General features: G+C 43.8%; 1 protein-coding gene across 7 annotated transcripts in view; it reads right to left on the bottom strand.

Moving 5' to 3' along the window:
- ralgapa1 (Ral GTPase activating protein catalytic subunit alpha 1) overlaps positions 1-20,000 on the bottom strand; it is a 65,034-nt gene that overhangs the window by 15,286 nt on the left and 29,748 nt on the right. For all 7 annotated transcript variants that reach the window (XM_068717662.1, XM_068717664.1, XM_068717665.1 and 4 more), the window contains 8 exons: positions 18,961-19,588; positions 18,460-18,575; positions 17,923-18,047; positions 13,535-13,606; positions 12,965-13,088; positions 12,461-12,616; positions 9,255-9,413; positions 6,989-7,116 (listed from right to left, as the gene is read on the bottom strand). In XM_068717662.1, coding sequence (XP_068573763.1) covers positions 6,989-7,116; positions 9,255-9,413; positions 12,461-12,616; positions 12,965-13,088; positions 13,535-13,606; positions 17,923-18,047; positions 18,460-18,575; positions 18,961-19,588 — 1,508 coding nt within the window. The remainder of the gene's footprint in view (positions 1-6,988; positions 7,117-9,254; positions 9,414-12,460; positions 12,617-12,964; positions 13,089-13,534; positions 13,607-17,922; positions 18,048-18,459; positions 18,576-18,960; positions 19,589-20,000) is intronic.

Raw genomic sequence — 20,000 nt, 5'->3', positions numbered from 1 at the left:
TATTTTTTTTAGTTGGTAATGTGAATAAAGGTTTCAACACCTTTAGTTCACGCTGAAAACACCTGCTCCAATATATAGTCACACTTGGTTATTTTTAGCTTTTTTTTCTCTCCAAAACAAATTTTTGAAAGTGATTGGTCAATCATCAATTATGTATTTACATACCTACTGCTAGTCTGTAAAGGCCGTCATCCTCTTCCTGTCTCTTTGAGGCCATATTATAGGACGGCTGTCAGAGCTCATTGCACAGAGTTTGCTCTCCTGTCTACTCTGTCATGGTCTTAGTCGGCCGTGACATCCCATCCTGAATCTTAAACACCTTGTCACATAAAAATACTTACATTCACAACGGCACACTCTCTCTCTCTCACACACACACACACACACACACACACACACACACACACACACACACACACACACACACACACACACACAAGATTAGCTTTCTCAGTCAGAGGGGGGTCTGCTCCAACAAGGCGTGATCAAGCCACTGATGGCTACAACTCATGTGCCTGCACAGCTCTCTATGACTAGGAGCGTAGGTGTGAGCGCACACACAACTCGCACACGTGCGCACGCACACACACACACACACACACACACACACACACACACACACACACACACACACAGTCATTACATGAAATTAGACCAAAATAAGCACAAAAAACGCCTAGCAATTTCTAGAGTAACACTTCTCGCAAACCAGCAATTTGCCTGTTTCTCTCTGATAATTCAGGCCTCAGACTATTCATGTGTGTGTGTGGTGCCTGAAACGGACATGTATGTTGAGTTTACTGCTACACTGAGCTTGAGTGTTTGCTCCTGTGAGACACACTCCTGCCAGCAGTCGCTTAAGCTTGTTAATGAGTCTTAAGGGCTTAAATTGACTTTCCCTACGTCAGCTGAGAAGGTGAATGTTTAGCAGAATTCTAGGAATTAATTCCCCCGAGGATTATGTTAAAAAATGATCTCGTTGATCTACTTGAAAAATAACAGAGAGAGTGAAATCCACATAATATCCGACTAACCGGTGTGTTATGAAATTATGTGGATTACAAAGTGTCAAACATCACAGAGCTAATATGTGCCTGTGAAACAAACTGAGATGCGGAAAGCACCCCCCCCCCACACACACACACACACACACAACAAAACACACTCACACACATCTCCCCAAGGAGAAGTGGGAGCGATTAGCTGTGACCTCCTCCTCCTCACCCTTTTCTTTTCATTTCCTCTATCTGCCCGACGGGAAATAATTAACCACAATCTCTCCCCTCCTCTGCACACATTCATTTCCTTACCCCCACTAATACACCGACCCTTAACCTAATCCTAATTGTATTTTAAAGCATCAAATACCGCTCGCCGTGTGGTTTCGATTTGCTGTCAATTTGCCGTAATGGCTGCTCATGGAACGTTCTGTTTTCAATCAAGAACGGACAAGTAAAAATACATTTATATTCATCTGTACTTAACAGTATGCAGAAGCTTTATCTCTCACATCAAAAAGACGCATTGTGCTGACAATTTCTCTTTCTGCATTAATCTAATTTTTCTTAAAAAAATATATATTGTCATGAAATATCAGTGAGATGTCAATGCACCTGCATCAGCAGTTGTAATTATTTTCTACCTCATTTGTTAATTGCACAGTTCCGTCAAATGCAAGCTGAAGACAGGCGGCAGTGCAGCTTTCTCTGATGTCCCATGAAGTGCTCCCTCCGTGGCGGACGGTTGGAGTGGAGCTCGGAAGAGAGGGGGGGGGGGTCAGGGATAACATGACCCCATTTCAGCATCAGCGATAAGAAAATGTCTTCAATTTGTAAGGTTTTGACCTCACCTTTTCTGCCGCGGTGAGGAACACGCACAATCCTCGTCACACACAGCAGATTGGAGCCTTAGTGGGACAATGGGCTCCATTGTGGGAGCTGGCAAAGAGAAGCCAGGCAGGCCGCCGGGCGCTTGGCTGCGCTCGGTGCGTGTGCGTGTGTGTGTGTGTGTGTGTGAGTGTGTGTGTGTGTGGATATGGGGGATAATAGCGCTACATGCCCAGAGCTGCCATCATTTCACCGGGAACGGAGTGTGAAGAAAAAAAAAAAAAAAAAAAAAAAAGGAGGCAGTGACACAAACGTTCGCAAAAAAGACACACACACACACACACACACACACACACACACACACACACACACACACACACACACACACACACACACACACACACACACACACACGCACACACACGTAGCATCGCTATCACACCGAGCCATATGCTGACCCCAGCCTGAGTACAGCTATCTCTGCCAATCAACTACTAGAGGGGATGTCCCACACACACACACACACACACACACACACACACACACACACACACACACACACACACACACACACACACACACACACACACACACACACACACTACCTCTAATCCTGAGAGTGAAATATATACACATGCAACGTAAACGCTGGGAAATACACAAGTGTAAATGGAGTGATATACATTTGAAAATTCAAGCACACAAATACGAACACACACTTGCTGGAACTAGTGTGTGTGTTTGTGTGTAGCAGCTTAGAGTCTCTCCAACATTGTTCCCCAGAACCACAATCACCCAGGAGCAGATGGAGGACAGCCACAGCTCGCTCTCTCTCTCTCACACACACACACACACACACACACACACACACACACACACACACACACACACACACACACACACACACACACACACACACACACACACACACACACACACACACACAGTTATCAGATGGTAGAGCAGCTGTAAGAGATTTACAGGTGAATCTTGGCCGTAGCGGCCGACTGATCCACAGAGGCTCTGCTCACAGAACACGTGGTCACAAAAATTACGATTCAACGTTAAGGTGGTGAAAAGTAGTTTTTAAGTTAATTTTTATTCACATAAATATAAAAACGTATTCTCTGCAGCATTAAAGACCAACTGCAGTCAATGCTGAAATTATTGTGGTCCAGTTTACAAAAATGAATAATATCATTCATCATTTACTTGATGCGGTAGAGCAGCTGCTCCCATGTTCTGCGAGGTAAAATGACAGTTCATCCGTTTTCCTCAGGAGTTCAGATTCCACTGTGGTGGGCCTACAGGAGGAACAAAGATTTACCGCTGCTGTGTTTACGAGTCATCAGAGGGCCGAGAACTTTGAAAACCTGGTGTGTATTGTGTTTCACTGTGAACATGGTGAGGCCATATATGGAGAGGGGCTGTATCTGTATCTGTGTGTGTGTGTGTGTGTGTGTGTGTGTGTGTGTGTCGGGGAGTCTTGGACTGTTTTTCTTGCTGCAATGAGCTGATATGTGAGATAGAGCTGTGCCTACACACAGCTGCCCCAGCAGCCTGGCACTCTGTGTCGAGTGTGTGTGTGTGTGTGTGTGTGTGTGTGTGTGTGTGTGTGTGTGTGTGTGTGCTGCTGGATGGCTGTGGTCATGGTGAATGAAAGATCAGAGAGAGAGAGAGAGAGCGAGAGGGAGAAGGCAGATGGACCGCCCCGAGGGCCAGGAGACAGAGAGAGGGAGGTGGGAAGACAGACAGAGATAGACAGAAAAAAGACAGAAGAGAAAAATGCCAGTTAACCACTGACACACTTAGCCCTGCCAGCCTTCTCTCCATCCCCCCCATTCGCCTCTGTGCGTCAGCCCCTCTGTGAGGATACTCAATGTCACAGTGCAGCACTCACAATCACACAAACACTGCTTGATGCAGGACTTGAGGGGCACGCGAGGGCATCAAACTCTCGTGTGCGCTACGTCCGCCTATCTTTCCTGCAACGTCTGCTTTTTATCTTACAACTAAAATCTCCATCAGGCTGCTCCAGCACTTCATGCCTGTGTCACTTTGTTGTCTTATAAATTCAGTGGATTTGGCACCAGACTAACAAAGTACTCTGAAGTTAGAGTTTGTACATTCTCACAACACGTCCTATGCCACATATCAATTTACTAACAAGGCTTCCTTGTACTTTTATTCAAACGTGTTTCTTTTGGGAAACCTTTCATGTGTTTTTGGTCTCCGAGGAGAACGAAATAAAACACGTGTCGTCCTCGACATCCGTCGAGTTGAACCAAAATTGTTGAGGATTGCGATTACGTCAAGATGTCACAGAGTTTCTCGTAGTTTCGGGACGATGAGATTTAGCAGTGATGGCGATGACCGTGAGTGAAGTCAAGAAATCTGAGAAAGAGGAAAAACAGGCGATGTGACCGAGATAGAAGGAGAAACAGAGATGCACTGAGATAAGACAGTTAAGAGAGGCAAGAGAGAAAACGCAGGGACAGAATTAGAGAGCGAGACAGAGAAAATCCCGGCAGGGGGGACAGAGTGATACAAGACAGCGGCATAAAAAAAAAAAAATTACAGCACAACAAGATGTAGAGGGATGTTTAGGCAGAGATGCGGGACAAGAGAGACAGAAGAGAGCGAGAGACGGAGGAGGAGAGACGTGTGTGTAGCGGAGAGATGGGGAGTCAATAATGACTGATTACTGTAATTCAGCCTGTCAGGGACATCGACCTGCTGCTACTACCAATCAATACGCACCAGGACACTCACAGACGCCGTGGAACAGGCGCGCGACACACGTGTCATCGGGCACGTGTGCGTGATACACACATACACACCAACAATACCTCTAAACCCGAGAGTGAAATATATACCTATTCAACATAAACGCCGGGAAATACATAAGTGTAATTGGAGTGATATACATTTGATAACTGAAGCACACACACACACACACACTTGCTGGAACTAGTGTGCCCCACACTGAGCCTATCTCTCTCCGTCTCGCTTGGGTGGACAGGCCAGAGCAAAATGGCTTCTTCAACCCCCCCACATCTCCCCGCGCCCCTTCCACCTCCTTGGTTAGTGTCACCTCCACCACTTACATTACCTCTCTGAGAAGAGGGGAGAGGGGGAGGGAGAAGAAGGGGAGGAGAAAGGGAGGGAGGGAGGGAGGGTTGAGAGAAAGTTAGAGCGGGGAGAAAGTTGGACAAAGAGGGGAGAAAGAGAACATAGAGACGAAGGACGAAAGGGGAGTAAAGAGAGACACAGCGAGGGAGGGACGGGAGAAATGGATAGAAGGCAAAGTAATTAGGGACAAAGAGAGAGAACAGGGAGGAGGCAGGACACAAAAAGGCAAATTAAGATGAGGTACAAAGGAAGTAATGACAGAAAAAGGAGAGTCATGGGTAAAAGACATGGGTAAGCAAAACTGTTCAGAACTTTAGATTGAAATAGATAACATTTGAAATAGTGGGGGTCATAATACAAATAAATGAGTGGACCAGACATTTCTATTTTTGCATCTGCACATCCTCTTTTGAGTGTGACTATCAGTCTTTGTGCTGAGGGAAGCGATTTGGTGGCTTTAATACAGTTTAGATTATGGCTTGTAGGCCAGCAAGTTCTTTCCTGTTCATCCACAGTGTATCTCTTTAAGTTAGCCCGGGCTATTGTAGCTGATAGTAGGTGATGCCTTATCCTTGACTGGAGAGGCCTCACCACCTCGACGCTCTCTTTAAAAAGGCCTTGTCCTTCCGGATGCCACGCATAAAAGATGCTCCTCAGACTGTTATGGTATTGGCATGTCACTGGCAGCTATCAATCTTTGTAAGCAGCTGTCACTCTGGCTGTCGGCTAGCACGAGCTGCTAGCACGAGCTGCTAGCACGAGCTGCTAGCATTTTTTAAATTTTATTTTCAAGGCCAGTTCAGTCCAAACTTAAAATGCAATGAAAGTTTCTGCTCTTTATTTACCATCCGTCTCTTCTTTTCCCTGCTCACCCCTTTCCCAAATGTTTTGTTTTTTTTATGACTGGGTCCCTGTTTTGTTTATACTGTACACATGATTGTATTTGAATATGAGGAGCAGAAATGACGGGGAAAGAAGAAAAGAACAGGCAGACGAGCAGGCAGACAGGAAGAAAGTATCATTAGGGAATCAAATTGCTTCAAGTGCTGCTTAGAAGAAATTCCAATGATCAGTCGGTAGCTCAGCTCGCCTCAACAGGGGACAGTGTCACCTCACAATGGTGTGTGTGTGTGTGTGTGTGTGTGTGTGTGTGTGTGTGTGTGTGTGTGTGTGTGTGTGTTCTTAACAGACACTGCATGCATCTACATGTCTGTATGTGGATGGACCTGCACTGCTGTGCCTCTGAGGAGCTCGCGTCTGTGCGAGTGTAATCGACTGTCCGTGTTTGTGAGACAGAAGAGTGTGTGTGTGTGTGTGTGTGTGTGTGTGTGTGTGTGTGTGTGTGTGCGTGTGCATGTCTGCGTTCGAGACCAGAGAGCAAAGCCCCCTCATTTAGAAGCAGCGTTAGAGAGGAGAGTCATCGATAAGTATCGACCGCTGGGGCTTGTTCAAACCACAACTACCATCGCATCGGATCAAGCGGGCGGGCGGCACGCACACGCACACACACACACACACACACACACACACACACACACACACACACACACACACGCGCACACACACACGCACACGCACACACACACACGCGCACACACACACGCACACACACTTGCGCACCCCTGCCTGTCTTTCTGTCTGTTCCTCTTTCTCTCCTGCACACACACTTGATATATGGCACTTCAGAGCTGACTAAACACAGCTCTATCACAGTAGCACTTATACCCTGAAAGCCAAACACCGCTGGACATCGATTTGCTATTCTTAACACTCGAGCTGAGCGAGCAGCGACATTCTCGCTCACGCGCAGATGTGCAAGGATTTCAGCGTCCAGCACAATGGCGAAGTTACTTTCAAACTAGTTTTGAGAAGCTCAGCTGAGCCTACGGCCAACAACTCACTTTTAAAGAGCCAACCGTGAGGCGTTGGCACGGAGATGGAGGCGAAGGCCATGAACAGAAAACGAGTGACCTACCTTTGGCTTCTGATCCTGTTTTGGCATACTCTGAGCAGGGCTTTCAAAAGGATACAAGTTCTGGTAGAGGGGAATGAGGGATTTAAGGGCTCGACTGGCATTGACAGCTGTGGCTCTGACCATGGTGGGCAAAATGTTCATGTCCACTATGGCACCGTCAAACAGTGGGCCGAAGTATGGCACCTGCAGACACCGAGACAGGTAGTGAAAACAGGCATTAAAGCAAGAAATAAACTTTCTCATTTTATAGTTAATAATGAATCCACTGTCGATGGAAGCCTCTCAAAGACGTACGATTCCAGATATATTTATGAAACAGAATAATCTCTTGGAGCCACTGGGGTTTGAGTAAGTCAAATTTAATTCCATGCTTTGCTTGTGGAATCCACCAAAGAGAATAATGCCAGGCTTCTTATTGAATTTACTCGTGGAGCAGGTCTCCAAGCCGTGCACTCTGTGACTGGATACAGTGCTTTCAGGACGACGACACACAGAATATCTCGTCTAACTTGTTTTTGGATTCAAGATAATTCAATATTTTTTGCTTTGTAGAATGAATGAAGCAGAATGAGGTTATGTTATTAGTGCTGCGGTATCTATGTCATACAGAAAAAAAAAGCAGCATTTTATTGCGTTAGGTCTCGTTTTAAATAGGATTACGCTATCAGTGCTGTGGTATTAATGTCTGTGTGTTTTAGACTGATACATTAACCAGAGCAGCAAGACTCAGGGCAAGACTCTCTCTAGGATTGTTAGGCAATCTGGAGGCATATCTAGGTTGTCTGGTAGGAAACATACAATTATGTACCAAAATACTGTGCACATTCACTATTTTATTCCTACCCAACTCCATACCCATAAAATATAACAAACATAGATATAATATCCAAGGTAATCTCTGTTCAAGTGTGACATGATGCATTGTGACTGTAAACTTTTAATTTGGATGACTTGATTGGTCTCTCGACAGTTGTTCCTTGTTGTTGTTGTTGTTTATCACACATAGTGGCCCCAATAACTGGCTTTTGACCATCGTGCACTTAAGAGTCTACAGCTCTGTGAGGCTGTGCCCTGAGCTAAATGCTAATGTCATCATGCTAACATGCTGATGTTTAGCAGTTATAATGTTTGCCAGGCTCACCATCTTAGTTTAGAGTATAAGCATGCTAAAATTACATTTATTAGTACAGCTGAGGCTGATGGACATGTCATTAGTTTTGTATGTATCTTAGCATACGCTTTAGTATTGGACAAATTCAAATTGTGTCCTGAATGAAGAATGTAATACTCATCAAAGATGTTCATTTAGATAAATGTCTGACAAGTCTAGGGGTGTAAAACCTTAACCGCCGAGAACATTTTGACCGGTTATGCATGTCTGTCTATATCTTAATTAACCAATTGAGCTGTTCACACAGGATGCACCGCTGTGAGCACTGCGGCCCCAGAGAGCTGAAGGACAGGCAATAGAGCATAAAAATTGGTATTGTAAACATTTAGATTCAGGATCTATGCGTCATCGGCTTCACTGATCGGCCTTTATAGAAACAACCAATCAAACTTTATAGAACAAATATAATTTACAACACAAAACATTAAAATTGGATGATATAGCTCTTGAGAATGAGCACAATAGTGCGCCAGAGTATAAGGAATGTGCTTCTTGTATTTCATGTCATTATGTGTTTTTCTTCTCTTAAGAATTAACCTGTTAGTTACCGGTAAATGGGTGTTGCGCAATAGGTAGGTTGTGCAAGTAACACAACAGGGATTGGACATTTACAGTATTATTACCTGTATGTCTTTGGAGACATTCTGGGAAAAAGTTTGGATCTCTTTAGAGTGAGATCCAAAACCACACCTGTAAATACCGCTCATCACCATAGGAGCCGCCAAAGAGAACGAAACAGAGACCGTCAAGATTGTAACGAAAGAATCACCAAATTCTATAAGGGGAGGTGAATGTGTGTACCAAATTCCATAGAAATCCATAGGACGTAACCTCTGGAGACCATGAATGTGTGTACCAAGTTTCACCAAAAGCCATCTCACAGTTCCAGTAGTGCCATCCATAGAGCCGTGCCACTATGATGGCAAATATGACACTGATTGGCCAAGAGGTAACAACAATTACACATCTTCACAGCTGACAGTTGTTACTGATTAGCCCAGAGGGAGACTGAGTTATCATCCTGGGTTTTAACGATGAATTTTAATGTCTTGCTGTTTCAGAGGCATTTTCGCCCAATGACAAAAGGACGAAATATTAACAGCTGGCAGTTTGAGTCCAGTATCGAAATTGTGAACGCTGTTATTTTTACCTCTGGTTTTTTGAGTATGTGAATGGAGTACATGTGGTTCTTCATGGGGTAGATGATGATCAGCACGTCTCCAAACTCCGTGGGGATGATCCCTCGCCGGTAGTCTCTGGAATGTTCCGACCAAACAATGTGGACCTCGTCATTACCGAGGTGTCTAAGCTGGAGGACGGAACAGACAAGAGAAATGAATACTAGAAGCTAAATGGAATAACATCTCACATTTTTCTTTTTTCTTGCAGCATAAACAACACAAACATAGTCAATTTCAACCACACACACACATAGAGGGTCTCGGACTATGAGCTAGATAGACAGTATCCATCATAAATCCAAGGCTTTTGATTTTGTGCATGTACGTGCTATCGGTGGCCCTGGGGGTGATGGAGCGAGTGCTCGAAGATGAAGAGTGGACATAAAGACCGAGTGAAGCTCCGATAAGATGGAGTATGGGCTGGAAGACGGATGGGATCAAGTCTGATGCTGTGCCATTCTCTGTGTGGTGTGTGTGGGGTTTCACTTTCACTCTGTGGGCTACAGTCAGGGTTGGTGACAGCTCTGTCATTAACCTTGATGCCCGCCAACACGCGCGCACACGCACGCACACGCACGCACGCCACTCCTGGCCTTGGCGCCGAGAGAAATACATTTCTTTTGAAATATTTGTTTGAATAGAATCAGTTACGCATTTTGTCTCCTATAAAGATTCCGGAAAGAACGATTCGGGATCAGTTAACCCAAAAAGCTGTCCACATTTCATCGGACAGCGTGTCAGCAGGGCTCCAACTGAAGGGCGTCCGGTTGTCCGGGGAACGGAATTTTTTTTATTATCAGGGACGATACAAAATACATTTTGGGACGGAGTAGACGTAGCGTAACAATAAAAACACTGGGAATAAACCATAACATTAACCTCCGACGATGTAGAAATGGGAGACAGTACACAAACGCAGTCTGTCACACACACACACACACACACACACACACACACACACACACACACACACACACACACACACACACACACACACACACACACACACACACACACACAGCCAGAAGGCAGACCGCGGCTGTCCGGCAGTTACAATGGTGCCCCAAAAGCGTCGGTGGGATTTCACACTTCACCTACCCGGCAAAACGTACCGCGGAACAGATGAAGACAAAGGAGAAAAACTACACTGTCTGTTTCTCACGTGTGCACACCCACAATGCTTACAAACCAAATGAAAAAAAGAAATGAAAAAAGGTAACACAAAGTTTACAGATATTATAATAAAAACGGTTGATTTATGAATTGAATGAATGTGATATAAATAAAGCCATGAATATGTATATGTAAGAAATATTTTTATAAAATGTAAGCTAATTTATAATTTTATCATTTCCACCGTCACATCACTTCTAATTATGAAAAAAAAATTATTGCAGAAATGTCATTTTATTATTGGGACTAGTTTCATTTGTATTTCGGGACGGTTTTGGACGGCGGTGAAAAGTGTTTAGTTAGAGTCCTGGTATCAGGATGCACAGCTTTATGAAATGTATTTCTATTTATACACACAAACACCTCACTCATAAGCCTGAGGTTGAATCAGAGATGCTCACAATTCCTTTTTTTGCAAGTTCAAGTCAAGTGTCAAGTCTTTGAGCTGGAGTCCAAGTCGAGTTACTGTGAGTGCGACTTAAGTCCGACTAGAGCACGACTTATTCTCCATGACAGGAAGTCACAGTGATACCGAGAGCCGAAGAGCTCCGCCATGAGTTTAGAGTTAGGACCTTCAATCAGAAGAAAAAAGGGAGCACAGTCTAACAAGGCAAAGAGGAGTCTTGATGGCTGAGGTGATTCTCTGATCACTATTCTTAAAAAAAATATTTCAACAACGGAGATCAGAGTGATGTCATCTCTGACGCCGCAATCAGTTGGTGTAATGCAGCTGTAATCCTTTTAATCATGTTTCAAGCAGATGCGGTATGACAGTGAGCAGAACACACAGCAAAGAGTGAGAGCTGGACAAACGCCCTGCGATGGACTAAAATCCCACTGCAGAGAGAGTGTGTGTGTGTGTGTGTGTGTGTGTGTGTGTGTGTGTGTGTGTGTGTGTATATAAGGCAGGAGGACGGCTGATAAATACCTGCCAGTATGGACATGTGTATGTCTATCAGTTTAACCTCTTTTGTGGACACATTCGTCAAACTGTGAGTGCATGCGTTTGTGAGCCTGCGTGTGCTCGCTCCCCGTGTGTGTAAGCTCTTCTGTTTTTCCAACGTTAACACAAATTTATAGTCGTGCGGCCATTTGCGCGGACTGATGTGAATAAAGCCCTTAGCGGATGCGTGTTTGTGTCAAGTTAAACAGGTTTGTGGTGTGTGCGTGCGTGTATGAGAGTATGCGTGTTTGATGGGGCCATCAGCTGATCAGGGAGACGGATGGTGTCGGACCAGGCGCTGATAATCCAATCAGGAGCCTGCAGCGACGTGATAGGCCGAGAAGCAGGAAGTATGATCTGATTAAAGGGACATTATGGCCATGTGCAGAGCGCCCCGATGCCTGGGGGTTGACAGGTGTGTGTGTGTGTGTGTGTGTGTGTGTGTATGCGCACACACACACACACACACACACACACACACACACACAATAAACCTGCCTGCCTAGAAACTGATAGGAGCCCACACCACGCACAAACACGATTGCTACTAAGAATTATTGGAAACATTGGTGTGCGTTCGAAACACTGACATTAACAGATAGGCGTGCGTGTGCGTGTGTGTGGCGACCTATGTTCATTTGCAATGTCATTCCAGGGAAATAAAAAGAGATTGGTAGAGTATAGAGGATTCTTTTTCTCCTCTCACTGCACATCTCCCCTCATTGAATGAAATTAGAGCAACAACAATAAGTATGCTCATTATTACGAATTACGCCGTCTCTCTCACCGCACAGATACACAGAGAGGGCAACACAGTAGATAATGGGACAGACAGACGAGTGCTTGACAGAGAGAAGGTATGTTTCCATCCAGCTGTCAAGCAAACCAGAACATTTTGAAAAGTCTAGAGTGTGTGAATTCACCCGGCGACAAGCAGGAAATAAGGTGGCATTGCATTGGCTGGATGGAAGAGAGTGAACAATGGAGACTCTTGATGTCACCAGTCAGATAGGTGTGTGTGTGTGTGTGTGTGTGTGTGTGTGTGTGTGTGTGTGTTACCTTCTTGGTGAGGTTGTGGTCCTGGTCGTGGGGCATGCGGGTGGAGACGTGGTAGATGACCTCAGTGGTGGAGGTGGCGTAGTAAGGCGTGGTCTGGCCTGTGCTGCGATTCCTCTGGAGACCTCCCATGAAGCCACAGTGAGTGGTGAGGTCCACCTGAGGGACAAACACGCCACGACGTGCAGGGACATTAAATTCAACACACGTTTTGTGTTGAATCCATTTCTACAATTCTTCTTGTGTCAACACACAAACAAAAATAATCTGCCTGCATGGATTTCAGTTTAGTTTAACCACCGGACCTACAACGGTTTTCTTAGAAATCTTACATCAATTAACACGTCACTGGTATGATAATGATTCAATTAATAGCTGCAGATCAGATAATCAGACTCAAACCTAAATATCATTCAGGACACAATGTAAAAGATATATAGGTGCAATTTGTATATAAGAGGAAGGCGAACGATGTCTGAACAGTTATGAGAATAAACGTGTTCTTACCTCCCAGCCGAGTCCAGAGACAAAGTCTTCATAAGCCTGGCTGCCCGCTGTGTTGGTTAGTATGGAGTGTTTGTCCTCTTGGCCCTCAGCCACATAAAATACTGCTATCTTATGAGTCTCACGGCTAGAAGAGAGCGAGAGAAAACAATAATGACTGATGCGTCGACTACTGAAAAACAGATCAAACATGTATTTGAGCGACTTCCACAAGATGATTACGTTACTGAGGTTTGATCGAAGTACTTCCCCCTGAAGGCTTCTGTTTGTTTCTGAGTTTCCCCTCACAGAGAGCAATGAGGGGTCGTGATATAATAAACTATGGAAGGGGATGCAACTCATGTTTTGCAACACTTTCAGAAGCAGACCGTAATCAGGTTGTGATCAGCAGAGGGTCAAGAGCAGAAGGATCAAATGAGACGTAGCATAACCGTTGATGAAAGTTTTGGCAGGTGAAAATATTTTTTTTGTAGTAACTAACTACAACCTGAATAGAAATATCAAAACGAGGGAGGGAGTGGGGAATGCTGGAAGTGAAAAAGGTGCTTCACTTTTTTTGTAATATTTTCTCACCACTGCCGTGAGTCCAGGTTCTTCAGCTCTCTCAGTAACTTCTCATTCTTCCTCAACAAATGGAAGTTACTCCTGTAAGACACAGATACATGCACAGGTTAGGAATGAATATCCAAAGTAACAGTTAAAGCTGCCTCTCTGACGGAAGAGGTGAAGCCTGCACACTCACTCCATGCCACTAAAGTTTAACAATGACAACGTTTTGAGGCCAGAATGCTGGAAAATGGAAACCACAATAGTATTTATAGGGCATTCACGCTAATAGGCTGACAAGCTTTATGATGGCAATAACACATCCACAAACAATTGACAATAAACAATTACAAAAACAAATCCATAGAGAATAAGTACACCAAAGAAGAAAACAGCAATACTAAAGCCATATTTATATATATTAAAAACAAATCTTATTTATCAAACAGCATAGCAACATTTGGAACAACTTATCAACGGCACTGACACAGCTGCTCTGCCAACAACACAGAGTTTGCCATTTGGTTTTGTTTGATGGAGACGTTTTCACGGCAATATAGAATAAATATTAGAGAGACAATTACGACCCGTTTGACTTTCCAACACTTGCTCTAAGCAGCTTATAATACATCATTAAAACTACCAGTGTAATCAAAGCAAATATCACAACAGAAATACAATCATTTATTTCATCATCATTTGAATTGTGTGTTTTTAATGCAAATAAGCACTACATACATGACAATAACAAGCTGGTCCGGATGCAGCTCCTGTGCTCTGTGTCCTGGTTTTTAGTGCTCAGTGTGTTTTTCCCACATGTGTTAAACCACGTGGGTATTTGATAAGGTAGATTACATTTTTTGTGCCTCTCTACCATTAACTGGCTACCACCGCCGTCTGCCTTAATTGGCTGGTTGCTTGTTTTTGTCACCGTTTCCTAGCGAAAAAAACAACAAATCCCGTGTCAACGAAATTAGAGGAGCTGGCAGGACTTCTAGTGAAAGAGAGCAGAATACCAGCAAGAACTCATCCAAAGTCACATAGAAAGACATGACTTTCCAAAAAAAAAAAAAAAGTTCCCTCATGTCAGATTTCAAGACACTGAAGATTGGTCTGATTCAGTAGATCTCACAGTCACTGATTGTAGAACTTACATCAGCATGAGAAGGATTTAAAAAAAAAAAGCTTGATTATAAGTAAATTATAGAGTTAGTTTGCTTGTTCCATTTTGAAATTTTGAAACCTCCAACATGATAAATTTAAAATCTGTCCTCTCCACAGATGCTAATAATCTTTTGTTCCATAATAAATGCACTGACTACCTGTAGTGATATTTATTAGTCTGGATAGTTTTGGTGTGAGTTGCTCAGTGTTGGAGATCTCCAGTATAATGGAACTATACATGGAACTCTATGGCACTCGGTTTGAGTGCTAAAAAAACAAAACATTTTAAAACAACAATGTCTCTCTCCACAACTCATGACCGCATTACTCAAGATAATCCACACACCTTGTTCATGTTGGAACTACTTTCCTCCTACTGAACTACACCGCCAGCCTCATCACCGTGCAGAAGGAAGCGTATATCTACCCATGGACGAGATACGAGAGGCAAACATTTAGTTTCAGCAGTTTAGCAGCATCGGTAAGCCATAAGCTATGAAAACAAGCCTCTCGCGCTCTATTACATTCGAGAGAAGGTCGATTAGAGATTGATAAAAGCACGACAGGTAAGAGGAAAAATATGAATTTTTCATTTTGGGGTGAACTCTCCCTTTAAGATGGAGCTCTTCAGGCACCATTTCTATTTCTGTAACTAACTCAGATGCCGTTTGACCATCTGCTAAGCACTTCTGTTTGTATACTGGCGCCTCAACTCACAAAACATAGATTACTGCGTACAATTATTACTTTGAAAAAAAATTAGCAAAAGCAACAGCATCTTATGCTGACCACAGCTTGTGTCATCACCACTTAGAAAAGGTGATGGATATGAATACCTGGTAGGAAAGGAAAGGACCCTATTCTTGAATCGAAAAACAAAAGTCTTTTATGCCAACTAACAAGTTCAGGGTTCAAAATGTCCCAGCCGCCAACCTCCTCACCGCTGATACAAAAACCCAAGACTTGAGCAGGGAGACTCGGAGTGGACTGATAATGACATGTCATTCTTTTCAAAAAAAAGAAAAAGAGTGAAAGAGCAGGAGATAAAGAGAGAGAGAGCGAGAGAGTGTGAGAGCGAGAGAGAGCAATTTGCTCTTTATTAAACTGATACTTGGTAATGGCCTCATTCTCTGCTCTCAAAGACTCCATTTACACCTTGGATTATGGGGAAAAGCATAAAAGGGGACACATGCACGCACGCACATGGGTGACTGTCAGTATCTTAGTGTCCGCGATGTTCCATATGAATACCTGGAGAGACATAAGTGGTAAATAACCGATGATTAGACAATCTCCTCTTATTTTTCTCATCCGTCTATCCTCTTTCCCCGCCCAACATCCAAGCTTCTTTAGCCTCCTTATTTTCTCATTCTCTTCTGTATTCGCTCCCTTATTTTGGCGTTTCTAAATTTTTCATTTTTTTGATATTTTCGCTCTTCATCTACACGCGCTGTTATTCACCCCGTTTTCTGATTTGCCACTTCTCCCACCATCATTCCCTTCTTCAACTACTGCCTTTTATTCTAACTCCAAATGGATTGAGTTTGATCAATAGAGTACTATACTCATTATCACACTCTCTTCCACACACAAAAACACACACACACGCACACACTCGCAGTGTGTTAAGAAGTCCATTGTGCCGGATGAATGCAGACGGCGCAATTCCCTGGATGAAGTATAAAGAGCGATGAGGGTCCATTAGCCGGCCAGATACATTTAAAGTGATACCTTGACATTATGTATTTTCGCCCAGAGTCATTGAGAAGATGAAATGGTGTACCATGTGAGTGGGAAAACGCAGTGTCTAATTAGCACAAAATACTTTTTTTGAATGTGACATTTTTGTGTCATTTGCATTCAAAGGGCATGTGGTTTGTTCTAGGGGAGACAAAAAATTCTAAAAGACTTCACGACCACATGTATTATAGCAACCTGAAAAACAGCCTCTTAGTAGAAAACCTTTTCTCTTCCCTTTTTAGGCATAAATGTGTCTTTTCACTTGTATTAGTGTTAGTTTAAAGGTACTATGTGAAACTTTCTGAAAATCCGGGTTATTAATGACACCAGTGGCTGTTAAGTGAACTGCAGTCAGCATCCTGTTTCTCACAAGCGAGCATCGGCCAAAACAGTGGCCTGATTACAATCATGTAGTATATTTAGAATAGCTTTTCTATCTGAAATGTTCCTACATTTTATTGAAACATTTTGGACCGGCACTTACTGCTAGCCATTTGCAAATTATTTTATCAGCTAACGTTGCAAAGCAACCAACGCCATGTCCCTACAGCGTAGCTAAGTTACAGCTAGCTGGCTAACCTTAGCTTGAGTTACAGTTAGCTAGTTGGCCGCCCCTGCCTTGCATCGCTATTGGCTAGGAGAGAGCAATCGTTGGTTAGACACCTTTGCTTTGTACTGTCGCATCATTTGTTGTTGGCTAAACTCAACAGCATTTGTCACAATACACAAGTTAGTATCACGGATGACATTAGCCGGTCAAGAGAATTGGCATGCTAGTCAACTAACATATCCACTCAGATTGTATTTCGCTAACCATAACATTAGCGAGCAAGCAAGCTAAGGTTAGCTACGCTTCATGGATCTGGCGTTGGTTGCTTCGTAGCGTTAGCTGACAAAGTAACTAACTCAGCCAGCCAGATCAGCCCAGAGAGTCTGGATGAATAAACTGATGTTTTTTCCACTCAAGACAGTATTTTGCCACGTTAGCTACACACTGTAGGCGAGCTGAAGAGAGGCAAGGCACTCAGGAGTACATGTAAACGTCACATCTTTTAGATCTTCGGTAAAACCGCCTAGAGTTAAAGGCAACCAAAAAAGTCAGGAAGGTCTCATTTGTTAAGTTAGGTTACAATCCGTTCACACTCAATACGAGGTGGTTAATACACGTAAACTCTTACAAATAGTACCTAGTTTTTCCTGCAGAGTTTTGTGCAATATGCAAGCAGTGGAGTCTCTAATAATAAAGTAGATGATTATCTCCATAAAAGTAAAAAGAAATGCAAAGTTGCGAATGTCCTCATGAAGATAAAGAAGAAATTTCTGAACTTGGTTCATTATCCAGTTTCCCACAAACTAAATTAAACAAATGTGGTGAATGCTTCTGTTCAGCTGCATTTCACAACACAAAGTGATACTTATATTGTTGCATTAATGTTAAGTTAATGTTTTTCAAACATAAAAGCCCACTTTGTTGTGGCTTCTAGCGTAAGTACATCTCTGTCTGGCCTCACCTCTTCTCCCAGGAGTTGAGCCCCAGTATGTTGATCAGTAGTCTGCAGTAGTAGAAGGCTGACTGTGGTGTCTCTGTCTCTGGTTCAGTCTGCTGCACTGCCTTCATGTTCAGCTCCTCACCTCTCTGAAACATTCAGCAATTCAGTTTCATGCAAAAATAATTAAACAATATCTTGGAAACTAAACAGAAAGTGAGATGGTGGGAGAGCCATGACTGAAAAAATTATCACACTTACATTAAATAATTTTTTTCTTTTTGCCGAAATGAACAAATCAAATTAAATTATGATCAGAATAGAGAAACCAACGTCAGAAAGCAGTTTTTTGTTGATTTCCTAAATATCACAACCTTTTTCTTGATAATAAATTCGGATTTATTGCAAAGCAGTATTCGTCAAACTATACTACGGATAGTGCTGCACTTATGGGCCACCACTATTTGAGTACCCACCTCATCAGGACATGCTGGGAGCTACGTATTCAGAGATTCAAAAGGCAAAACAAATTTTATGAATGCGAGTATGGACACAACGTACATGAAAGACAAACTCTCTTTCAGCAGCGCTCTGCTTCAGGATGGCATTGATCACGTCGTTCTCCTGCTTTTCTGACACGCAGGCCGGAGGAGGGGCCGGGATGTTGAGCGGCATGCCTGAGGAGACCAATCGGGAGACAAACTTAGCTGTGGTGTTGTCAGAATTCCTGTTTCGTTCCCCTTAGGTCTTTAGGACAATAGGTAGGCCGATGTCTAACAGGACCTTGGTTAGCGAGTGTCCACCTTTGATTTGATGGAGATTCCTCTGTTTTTACAGTACAAATTGAAGAATGGCAAAAAGTTCACTGAAACTCAATGAGTTGCTGCCAACATAGCGTTCAATTAAAAAAAATCAGACAGCTTACTTTCAAACATTGGTACTGGCTTTCAAAGAGACATGAAAACTCCTTCATGTGTGTTTGAACAGTATGTGTTGGGTGTTTTATAAACTGTACTGTAGATTGAACGACCATTAGGACAATTCAGGGCGTGCATACAATACCTGCTCTCTGCAGACACTCAGGACTCGAGTACCCCAGGTACTGCAGCATTTCATCCAGCGAGTCGTCTCCCTCCCTCAGTGAATCCCACGCCGGCACCGCCTCCCGACACACGCGTTTAGCCAATGGCGGAGCCAGAAGCTGCTCCAAGCCCGACTCCCCTCGCTCCATCTCCCCATCCATCCTATGCTCGATCCTCTCCTCCTCCCGCTCCTCCTCCTCTTCTTCACCTCCTCTTGCATCTCCCGCCCCCTCCTCTGTGCCTGTCCTCTCCTCCTCTTCTTCCTCCTCCCCCTCTCCCTGAAACCCTTGCCTTTCGCCCTCCGTCCCTCTCCCCGCGTCCTCTGCCTCGCTCTCCTCTTCGCTGTCTGCCCTCTTCACTCCGTCCATCTTTTTCAGTGGATCTGCTGGCGGGGTGCGTAAGTGAAGGCTCGCGCTGTGAGGCGACTGTGTGTGCGACATGAATGTGTTCGTCGGGCTGTTTGGGGAACACGGCGGAGGACCGTAGAGAACGGCAGAATCCCAGGAGTGTTTTCCGGCGACATCTCGGATGATGACGCGAACGCAAGCGGGAGCAGAGGACAAACCGGCTGTCATTCCACCTCCTGGTACACCAGACTCTGATCGGATCTGGGAGATGGAAGAGGACAAGGGATGTCAGTTACTAGCAATCAGTAAACTTTATTTCTATAGCACCTTTAAAAAGTGGTGTACATAAAATACATTGCCATGAAATACAATAAGAATGCTCAAACAATTACAAGAACATTTTTTTTTAAAAACATTGGTTTAATAAGTTTTACGACTTTCAGCCCACAAAGGTGTGTTCCCAACAGCTTTGGTTATGTTCCCTGCTCCTAGTGTTTGTCAGAAGCGTTGCCGTTACATTCTGTCCCAGTTGTAGATGGGCAGTTGCTACGTCAGACTGTTACTAGAAGTGTCTGACCACATTATGGAAAAGAGTCCAACCAAAGTATCCAACCAAGTCTCGCTCAAATCTCGTTCTGAAATATCGCAAGGGGTAACATGTTGCCAGAGGACA

Source organism: Cebidichthys violaceus, unplaced genomic scaffold (assembly GCF_023349555.1).
Source record: "Cebidichthys violaceus isolate CVI_PGR_0920_01 unplaced genomic scaffold, fCebVio1.0.p SCAF_22, whole genome shotgun sequence".
NCBI lineage: Eukaryota > Metazoa > Chordata > Actinopteri > Perciformes > Stichaeidae > Cebidichthys > Cebidichthys violaceus.
Note: the sequence above shows the minus strand (reverse complement) of the source record. Positions and strands in the feature narration are given on the sequence as shown.